The sequence below is a fragment of the Hemibagrus wyckioides genome, linkage group LG02, assembly GCF_019097595.1.
Source record: "Hemibagrus wyckioides isolate EC202008001 linkage group LG02, SWU_Hwy_1.0, whole genome shotgun sequence".
NCBI classification, from domain to species: domain Eukaryota; kingdom Metazoa; phylum Chordata; class Actinopteri; order Siluriformes; family Bagridae; genus Hemibagrus; species Hemibagrus wyckioides.
The window spans coordinates 7181132-7192280 of NC_080711.1; the positions used below are offsets into that span (position 1 = coordinate 7181132).

General features: G+C 39.9%; 2 protein-coding genes across 2 annotated transcripts; one reads left to right on the forward strand and one right to left on the reverse strand.

The window, feature by feature from the left end:
- Window positions 1-547: 547 nt before the first annotated feature.
- Window positions 548-2944, reverse strand: tmem86b (transmembrane protein 86B). Its single transcript, XM_058417858.1, has 3 exons — window positions 2778-2944; window positions 2290-2533; window positions 548-1343 (listed from the first exon to the last, which is right to left on the reverse strand). The coding sequence occupies exons 1-3, from the start codon at window positions 2826-2828 to the stop codon at window positions 883-885; spliced, it is 756 nt and encodes a 251-aa protein (XP_058273841.1). The 5' UTR covers window positions 2829-2944; the 3' UTR covers window positions 548-882.
- A 1948-nt stretch (window positions 2945-4892) lies between these two features.
- Window positions 4893-10330, forward strand: aspdh (aspartate dehydrogenase domain containing). Its single transcript, XM_058373049.1, has 8 exons — window positions 4893-5001; window positions 7387-7443; window positions 7780-7924; window positions 8022-8106; window positions 8186-8335; window positions 9134-9357; window positions 9691-9830; window positions 9917-10330. The coding sequence occupies exons 2-8, from the start codon at window positions 7389-7391 to the stop codon at window positions 9952-9954; spliced, it is 837 nt and encodes a 278-aa protein (XP_058229032.1). The 5' UTR covers window positions 4893-5001; window positions 7387-7388; the 3' UTR covers window positions 9955-10330.
- Window positions 10331-11149: the final 819 nt, after the last annotated feature.

Below are 11149 nucleotides of genomic sequence, written 5' to 3' on the forward strand. Positions count from 1 at the left end.
TGGAGATAATCAAAGTCAGTGTCTCTCTCTCTATTTACAGTTTGAGTGTTTAGTGAATAAACTGTATGAGTCTATAGAGTCTGCTGTAGTAAGGCTAATGTATGTTTGACAGCATCAGGGCCAACAACTTTAGAGCTTTAGACACCAGATGATTAATGTGTTTGGAGGTTATGAGTTGTGAGCGGGGCAACAGCAGAAATGTCAGCAAATGTCATCATCCAGGCCTGTGTGAGGATGTCGCAATCGTCAGGACTGATTGCATATTCAGCTCGTGAAATAATCGTAAGGTCATTATAATGCAATCATAAACTGGATGTCTTTTTAGAGAGTGATGATTGAATGAGATTTAGTCTCTAACTGTATGAGTGTTTCATAAAATGGGCAGCCAGTTGTTGCCGTGCCTAATATAACTAATGGTCTAACACACACACACACACTCACATTAGTATCACTGGACTGACTACATTGGTCGTGTGGATCCTTTTCATTATTGGACAAAGCAATATATAATAAAAACTTTAAAAATATTAAACAGGGAATCAGGAGAGATGCTTAGATGTCTAGATTTCCCAAATTTATTCAATGCTCCTTACTTACTGTATGAAAAGTTTTTGGTCATTTCGATACTATAAGAAACATAGTATAGTTTAAATACAGTTCTTATGTCTTACATGATTGGACATGTCCTAGTTGGTGCTGAAGTGATGGTCAGTAGCTATAAAAAATCTTTATACTCGCTAGCCTTGTGAAACGTATTTAAACATTACAACCTATACTTTATGTAAACATATACTGTAAATACAGAATCTCCTGTAAGTAATGATTCATATCATGTCCGTCTGTACGACGTCTGCGTAAGTTCCACATGTCTCCATGCTGCCCCTATGACCTCTTCCACTTGTGGAGCTCTTCAGCCTGTTCTGCGATCGTCGCCTGTATGTCACCAATGGCGATCAGCAACTGGGCTAGGTAATACGTTGTCATGACGATATGCCGGCCATAATCCAGATGCTCAACCACTTTGAACTGCTGCAGGGCGAGGGTGAAGTCAGACACCATGAAGACCAGGGCACCCAAGAGAACCAGAGGCTGCCTCGTCCGTGCCGCAAAAGTCGTCATTAGAACAATGAGAAGCACGTAACCTCCGACGGCTGGGACAAAAATTTCAGGCTCCGGTGACTTCTGGAGGAAGGGCAGGAGATAGAAGTAAATTCCACCACCTGCTCCCCAGAGCAGGAGGTAAAAGAAGTAGAGGCCACAGGAAGAAGAGGAGTGAGAGGAATAACGTGAACTAAGGAAGGAAAGAGTGTAGAACAGGTGGGCCAGTGCAAAGCAGACCATTCCTAAAAGACAGAGAAAGGAAATTAAGGAGGTACATAACGTAGATTTCCATTCAAATCTTTACAATTTATGTCTATGAAGCAAGTGTGATGAATTAGGGGCCATAAGTTTACATATTAAATAGAACTTCATCAGTCAAACACAGGCAGTGGTTCCATCCAAAACCACCTTATTGTATTTCTGCTGTTGCCATGCTGACATTGTGGTTAACATGTTTGCCTCGCACATTTATGGATGGGGGTTTGATTTCTGCCTCTACCCTGTGGAGATTGCATGTTCTGCCTGTGCTTTGGTGGTTTCCTTCTTCAGGCTCTGGGTTGTTGATCAGAGGATTCGGGTTCAAACACCAGCACTACCAAGCTCCACCTTTGAGCAAATGAACAAGGCCCTTAACCCTCCTTCCTCCAGGGATGCTGTATTATAGCTGCCCCTGCGCTCTGACCCCAACTTCCTCAGCTGGGATACACGAAGAAAAGCATTCCTCAGTAATGTATGTGTGGCCATAATAAAGGCTTGCCCTGTGATGGATTGGCACCCTGTCCAGGATGTTCCCCGTCTAGTTCACTAAGACAGGCTCCAGGTTTCCCATGAGCCAGTTCTAGTGTTTCTGTCCAAAACATTTTCTAAAGGCTGAGCACTACATGTCTACAGTGAGCACAGTTTTAACAAACCAAATGTGGTCTTCTGCAGATGTAGCCCGTTCTCCTCTGACCTGCCTAGTTAATATGTCATTTTATCCAACATCTATAGATTGCTGTGTGTGAAAATCACAGCACTGAGATCACACTTTTCCCCCATTCTGATGTTCGTTGTCAGCATCTCTATCTGCATGATTGTTGCTCCGCAGGCACATGATTGAATAAATGGGTAGGTTTAAAGGTTTCCTAATAAAGTCATCATCAGTGCATGAGATACACCACTACACCACAAGTTATTTGTTTTATTTACCCATGAGGAAAAGATTTGGCCAGATGAGACAGATGTCTCCTCCCGCGGACATCACCAGCCCTCCGGTCACGCCCAGCAGGCTCCACCCCCCGTTGTATTTCAGCACCACGAAAGTCAAAGAGAGCACAGGGGCTGCCTTTACACCTGCGGCCAGGATGGATGGAGCAGAAAGTGGGATCCACAGGTGGAAATACAGAGCTGCAGAAGCGAAGAAAGGGAGGAGGAAAAGAAACAACACGCAGGACTGAAGATGAAGAGATGGGGAAGAGATGAGAACAGTATAGTGAGACATTTTCCCTCAAATAAAAGTACAGTACAGGGAATATTATAGTAATAATAGACATGACAAAAATATAATCGGGTGCAGTGAGTGTGAAAAGGAGAAATTAACTCACACACACACACACACACACACACACATACATTGCGCTGGATTTCTTTCTTATATATACACATGAGAGTAGATACACGTGTGTGAATGAGTTTACCGTATTCCTGCGCTGCCTCCTATCGTAAGCGTCCGTCTCCAGGATGTCCATCTCCTTCTCCGCCTCACCCACACACAGATACAAAGTGAATACTGATGTATCTATTCCACAGAGTCCTGTGGTGCCCTCTGAAAGCAGTGTCTCTGTGAGTCTAACTGGCTAAGCTGAGTTTGGACTTTAGACCAATATGAGTGATGCGTTATCTGCCAGATTGTGCAGCCATAAACACTGAACAGCCTGCCCCCATTATTCAGAACCTGTGACCCTGCAGAAACATCATCAGGATGAGCAAAGGTTTCATGGGTGAGATCACTGAATAAATAAAAGAACCAAAGAAGCTGGACAAAAAATGCTCTGGTCACTACTCTGGTCGTTTCTGTCAGTAGGAAGTTTGTAGTACTTGGAAAAAGTGAAAAATATTGTGGCTAACTTGACTTGTACAAGCAGGATATGGATTACGCTGTTTCACTGTTCCATATGAGAGCAGCGTAGCGGTCAGTTAAATAATCTGTAGGAGTACAGGTCAATAATCTGTAGGAGTTGTTCTTGAACGCTTGAATCTAATTGGCTAGAAGTTTCTTAACATAAACTGATTAAAAATATGAAAAAAAGATATGGGGAAACTGTTTTGTAAGGAGACAATATTTTTGAAAGGAGTCCCCAGTGTCAGCATGGAAAGTTCTAGACCACTGAAATAGTCATCAAAGATGAAGAGCTTTTCACTTGGTATAGCATGATAAACTTTAATTTTTATCTCATAACACTCCATATAAACGTCATTATCCTCACTTTCTATCCAAGGTTAAAAGCTCATATATCTTATAATAACCTCCTACATCACCTTGATCCACGTGTCTTGTGTACACAAATCATAAAAATTGTCCAAGTTTGTAGTCTGTAGTTTAAATATGAAGTCATTTACAGAGGTCAGATTCAGCTGTATATCATGTATAGTCAAATATTGCAGCATGTAATACCACTGGTCAAATAGGCTAGAATTTCCAGCAAGATTTTTATTCAAAGAATTCATGGTGTGCTTTTTTGAGAGAGAGAGAGAGAGAGAGTTCTATATGTACCAATACAGAGGAGTGCAAACATTTAAGGCTAAATAAAGAGAAGGTCAAAAGATATTTGGTGTTGTGTCATAGATGTATGTTAAAAGATTGACATTTTCCTTGCTGATATTTATCTGATGACTTGGCAGTTAAAGATCAGGTCATATATTTTTTAAATAATCTTTATCTGTCCAGTTTAGGTCAGTCCGTGCTCATGATAGCCTCAGCTTTCTGTTCCTGGCTGACAGGGAGTGAAACCTGTTGTGGTCTTCTGCTGTTGTAGCTCATCCACCTCAGGATTTGAGGTTTGCTGAGATGCTTTTCTGCTCACCGTGGTTGTAAACAGTGATCATTTTTAGACTAACTATGCAGCCCTGAGCAGTTCTCCTCAGATCCCTCTCATCAGCAAGGTGTTTCAGTCCACAGATCCTCTGCCCACAGGATGTTTTTTGGTTTTTCACAACACTCTAGAGACTGTTGTGTGATCAACAGCTTCTCATTTGGCATCAACATCCACACCATGGTTATATCACAGAAATCAGACTTCATTCTGATGTTTGTTTTGGAACTTTAACTGAAGACCTGTATCTGTATGATGTTATGCATTGGCGTCAATGCTGCCACGTGATTGGTTGATTGTATGACGACATAAATGATCAGGTGTTCCTAATAAAGTGGATGTTGAGTTTATAGCTCTGGCTGTTGATATACATAGAAAATATATTTAATAAGCATAAATATATTCACATATATATATATCAAATGTCAGATATTGCACAAGTTCCTGTATCTAAACACTGAGATTATAGCTGATTTGCACTGAGGATGTGGAAGCTAATAAAAAACAAAGTGCAGTGTGTGTGTGTGAGAGAGAGAGAGAGAGAGAGAGAGTCCCAATGGATTTATGATCCTGTAATATACAGGCTCCAGGATTTTCGTGAGATCACCAGTCAATCCCGCACGATATTTTTAGGGAATAGCAGAACCCAAGCAGGAAAAAAATCACAGAAACTGGATCTCTTGCTCTGGTGCACGAGTCAATCATTAACATCTATGTGATACAATGAACTTCAACCTCCCATAATCCTCCTGGTTTAAACACTTCATTGGGTTCAGAGACAGAAAGAGCCTGCAAGGAGAACGGATAACGCGAGACAAGTAGAGAAAAGGTGAGAAAATGGCAAGTAATGTTATGAAATAGTTGTTCAGATTATTTGGGTAGAGGTGAGAGTGAGGCTTTGGAGAGATGCTGATAACAGGAAATGAGAAATATGGGAGGAGTTAATGAAAAGAGGAGGAGACGGCCTGGTTGTTTAGAATGATTGCACTGTGTGTCGACTTTATTGTCGTTTTATCCATATTTAATGACATGCATCTATAATATAATGCCTCTGATGGTAGGTAAAGGTGCTTGTGTAAAGCACAAAGTGACTTAAAGCTCTCTATAAAGTCTCAGATATTGAATTTAAACAACTACTACTACTACTATTACTACTACTACTACTACTACTACTAATAATAATAATAATAATAATAATAATAATAATAATAATAATATACACCTTTAATACCTAACAATGCACCTCAAAAAATATGACATTAAAAAAGGAACAAAAACAAGAAAAAAACAAAAAAACAAATCAAACACAAGAAAAATCAGCAAAATAAAATAAATAAATAAATAAATAAATAATAATAATATGCACCGTTAATACATAAAAAGAGCTCAAAAATGCTTTAGACGTCAAAACGTGAAAACGGTAAAAAAAAAAAGGAAAAAACAAGAAAAAAAAAACAAATCAAGAACAATAAGAACCAACAAAGAAAGTAAAAGTGTAATAATAATAATAAGAAGAAGAAGAAGAAGAAGAAGAAGAAGAATGTACAGCTTTAATATATAAAATAAAGTTTAAAAAATCGCCTCAGACATCAAAACTTGATTTTTAAAGGAAAAAAAGGACATTTAAAAAAGGAAAAAAACAAGAAAAAAATAAACAAATCAAAAACAATAATCAACAAAGAAAATAAAAGTGTAGCAGTAATAATAATAATAATAATAATAATAATAATAATAATAATACACCTTTAATACATAAAAAGGAGCTCAAAAATGCTTTAGACGTCAAAACGTGAAAACGGTAAAAAAAAGGAAAAAACAAGAAAAAAAACAAATCAAGAACAATAAGAACCAACAAAGAAAGTAAAAGTGTAATAATAATAATAATAATAAGAAGAAGAAGAAGAAGAAGAAGAAGAAGAAGAATGTACAGCTTTAATATATAAAATAAAGTTTAAAAAATTGCCTCAGACATCAAAACTTGATTTTTAAAGGAAAAAAAGGACATTTAAAAAAGGAAAAAAACAAGAAAAAAATAAACAAATCAAAAACAATAATCAACAAAGAAAATAAAAGTGTAGCAGTGTAGCAATAATAATAATAATAATAATAATAATAATACACCTTTAATACATAAAAAGGAGCTCAAAAGTGCTTTAGACATCAAAACATCACATTAAAAAAAGGAAAAAAACAAGAAAAAACAAACAAATCAAGAAAAATAAAAATGAACAAAGAACGTAAATATTATTAATAATAATAATAAGAAGAAGAAGAAGAAGAAGAAGAAGAAGAGAACAAACAACAAGACAAAACACAGTAACAAAAAGCTCACTTATATTTCACCTAAAAGTGTTCGAGGTAAAAAGCTTCCAGATTTTGGCAGCATAACAGCTAAAAGCTTAAACTTAAGGTTTACATTACAGTAAGGTTTAAGTTTACATTACAATTTGTCCAAATCTCAGCACTGGGAAACCTTAAACTCTGAATAAAAACCTATTTTAAAAAAACAGTCTAAAAGATATGAAGATGCAAAACTATTCAGTTCTTTAAACACGTAAAATAACTTGTAAAGTGTAATGCAATCTCTTCTCCTGGATCATCTAAGCAGCTCCGTGTTTGGGATCATCCCGTCCACATGTTTTTGATTCTAGCACATGTGATATGCTTCCTGGCCCAATTCTAGCTAGGCTTAGGACCGGCATTGAGAGGTAACCCCTTAGTGACTTGGTTGGTTCCAGGCCCAGGAATTGACCTCGGGCCATGGTGGTGAGAGCGAGGGATTGTGTGGGATCCTAATGCTGGAAAATACTGCATATTTTCAGCTATTATATAAACTATTCCTGGCTGTAAAATATTCCTGTAGACATCCATGTTCATCCTAATTAGGGTCACAGGGATCTGCTGGAGCCTATCCCAGCACACATTGGGCAAAAGGGCAGGGGTACACCGTGGACAGGTCACCAGTCCATCACAGGGCCACACATATAGACAGACAACCACACACACTCCTATGGGCAATTTAGAATTACCAATCAACCTAATGTACATGTTTTTTGGACTGTGGGAGGAAACCGGAGTAAACCCACACAGGCACGGGCAACAGTGCTAACCACTAAGCCACCTTGCTGCCCCATGGTATAATAGCAAAACCTAATTACATAACCTACACTAACACTACATGCCCTTAAGCCATTATATTTTCACCTCTGTGCAGACATGACGGACAGACCATCACCAGTAACAGTCGGAATCGTGGGATATGGACATTTAGGTGAGTCTTTCAAAAGCTCAAGCTCTCTGTGATGCCCCAAGTGCTTGTTCATAATCATCTAAAATGTGAAGGTGTTCATCTTCAGCTGCTAAAATTCTGTGTGAGGTGATGTAACAGAGGGAAAAACACACTGAAGTCCTGACTCATTTTTATATCAGACTTGAGGCTAGAAAATCAGTCATTTCTTTTATACTGATTAAAAATATCCGATGAGTCGATTTCCATTCTGCTGCCAGAGTGAAAAAGCCAGTGTTGTGGGAAAAAATAATCAAACCTTCATTGTGTTTCTGAGCAACGTAAAGAAGACGAACTCATTAAACCGTTCTTGTTATTCAGGTCAGTTCCTGGTGGATCGTCTACAGAAGGAAGGTCCTGAGGTTGGACTCAGTTTGGCTTTTGTATGGAACAGAAATGCAGATAAACTCAGTGGCTCGGTTCCTGACCATCTCATACTGACCGAGCTCTCAGAATTTACTCACAAGTAAACACAAACACACACACACACACTCCAAGATTCATGAATAAATATTCTCTTACTTGCATCATATTTCTAAGAACTGGACATTTCTCATTTCCAGAAATGCTGACGTGATAGTAGAAGTCTGTCATCCACAGATAGTGAAAGATTTCGGAGCAAGATTCTTATCACATGCACACTTCCTGGTACGTGTTGATTTGTTCTTGGTATCGATGATTAAATTTGAGAGATGTATAGTTAAGCAGAAATTGTTCTTCTCCACAGGTGGGCAGTCCCTCAGCTCTGTCAGATTCCCGGCTAAATAAGGAGCTCAGACTGGCAGCAAAGCAGAATGGACACACGCTCTACGTGCCCAGTGGTGCACTATGGGGCGGGCAGGACATCCAGAGACTGAACGACAGTGGGTTGTTAAAAGTGAGGTGTCTTCTTAGTCATTGCTTACTTTTTGTTTATTTGCAAGGAAGAATAAGAAATAGACCAAGTTTTCATTTTTATATGAAGTTTTCAGGCATAACATTATGACCAGTGAGAGGTGACATGAATAACGCTCCTCATCATGGCGCCTGTTAGTGGGTGGGATAAATCAGGCGGCGAGTGAACATTTTGTCCTCAAAGTTGATGTGTTAGAAGCAGGAAAAATGAGCAAGCGTAAGGATTTGAGCGAGTTTGACAAGGAGCAAATTGTGATGGCTAGACCACTGGATCAGAGCATCTCCAAAACTGCACCTCTTGTGGGGTGTTCCCGGTCTGCAGTGGTCAGTATCTATCAAAAGTATCCTTTAAGTCCTGTAAGGCATGAGATGGGGCCCATAGAGACATAAAGAATGTGCTGCACACTTTCAGAGATCTAGTGGAGACCATGCCTTGATGAGTTCAGGGCTGTTTTGGCAGCAAAAAGGGGGACCACCATAATATTAGGCAGGTGGTCATAATGTTATGCCTGATCGGTGTATACTGTAACTGTGTATGTGAAATAGTCTTTTACATATGTTATTAAGTATGTAATGTAAGTATTTACACACCCTTCACACCCACCCACCTCTTCTATAGTTCATAATATTCAGTATATTTATTCATAATAATCAGAATTAATCTCATAGAGGTGTTTACTACAGCACCGAGTCTAAAGTGTCCAAATTCCCACTCAAGCATTTAAGACCTGAGAGAAACACGCTCAGCATTAGTGTTGGTGTTCGTCTGACTCCTCTACAGGCCCTGTCCATCCGCATGTCCAAACATCCCTCCTGTTTCCGGCTGGCTGGAAACCTGCTCTCTGATTGGTCGGAAGGAGAAGGGAGGCGTGTGATTTTTCACGGATCGGTAGCTGAACTCTGCCCCGTCGCCCCCAATAACGTGAACACCATGGCGGCCGCAGCCGTCGCCGCATCCACACTGGGCTTCAGTGGGGTCACTGGAGAGATCGTGTCAGATACAGAGTGAGTCACTCAGCAGTGGTCAAAAATGTATTGAAATGGCTAATGTACTAAACCCCTGGTGTAATCAATCACCCAGAATGATGTAGGGTGTTTACTTCTCTACATTCAGACCCAGGTTACGGTAGTGTATTTTCTCCAGAATCTTTGCTTTAAACCTTTAGCTTAAACTTATTCTCGCTCACTGTCTGTCCTTCTCTGTGTTTCTCTCTCTCTCTCCCCTTCTTTGTCTCTCTTGGTCCTCTTCTCTCTCTCCTTCTCTGTCTCTCTTGGTCCTCTCTCTCTCCTTCTCTGTCTCTCTTGGTCCTCTCTCTCTCTCTCTCTCTCTCTCTCTAGTCTGGCTGATTATCACCTTGTGGAGGTGGAAGTGACCGGGTCAGACGGTTTCTCTGTGAAAACGGTGAGGTGTAACCCGGCCAAGCTGGGAGCAGTTACAGGCAGCGCCACCTACAGTTCATTCTGGAGCAGTTTACTGAGTATGAATATGAACGTATCAGTCTGTGAGTGTTATAAAGAGTGTGTGCATGCGAGAGCGCTGAAGATAAAACAGAATGTCTTTCAGTTTGCAGAGGGCATGGAGGAAGAGTCTATCTGTGCTGAAGAGGAAGAGGACTGCTGCAGGATAACACATGTGCACACACACACACACACACACACACACAGACAGACACACAAATGCATACACACACACACACACACACACACACAAAACACAGACAAACACACACAAACACACAGATAGAAATACTGCCAGAAACACACACACACAAAACACACAGACAGAAACACACACAAACACACAGATAGAAATACTGCCAGAAACACACACACACAAAACACACAAAACACACAGACAGAAACACACACAAACACACAGATAGAAATACTGCCAGAAACACACACACACACAAAACACACAGACAGAAACACACACACACACAGCCAGAAACACACACACACAAAACACACAGCCAGAAACACACACACACAAAACACACAGACAGAAACAGACAGATACACACACACACACAGCTAGAAACACACACACACACAAAACACACAGCCAGAAACACACACACAAAACACACAGCCAGAAACACACACACACAAAACACACAGACAGAAACAGACAGATACACACACACACAAAACACACAGCCAGAAACACACACACACAAAACACACAGCCAGAAACACACACACACAAAACACACAGCCAGAAACACAGACAGATACACACACACACACAGCTAGAAACACACACACACACAGCCAGAAACACACACACACAAAACACACAGACAGATACACACACACACACACACACAGCCAGAAACACACACACAAAACACACACACAAAACACACAGCCAGAAACACACACACACAAAACACACAGCCAGAAACACACACACACAAAACACACAGCCAGAAACACACACACAAAACACACAGACAGAAACACACACAAGACACACAGACAAACACACAGGCACACACATACACAGAAACACACACAGACAAAAACACAAACAAACACACAGACAGTTACACACAGACAAACACACACACACAAAGACAAAGAAACACACACAGGAAAATAGAGACACACAAACACTCACACTCACACACACACACACTTTAACCTCAGTAATTAAAATGAAACTGTTTGTCTCTTTCTGTTTTTTAAATAAAAGCTGTAGTTTGTTGAGGATCAGCCCTAATGCCCTAATATCCCAACAAATCAACACTGTTCAATATTCTCATCCTTGTGAACACATTCGAGCTTTCACCAC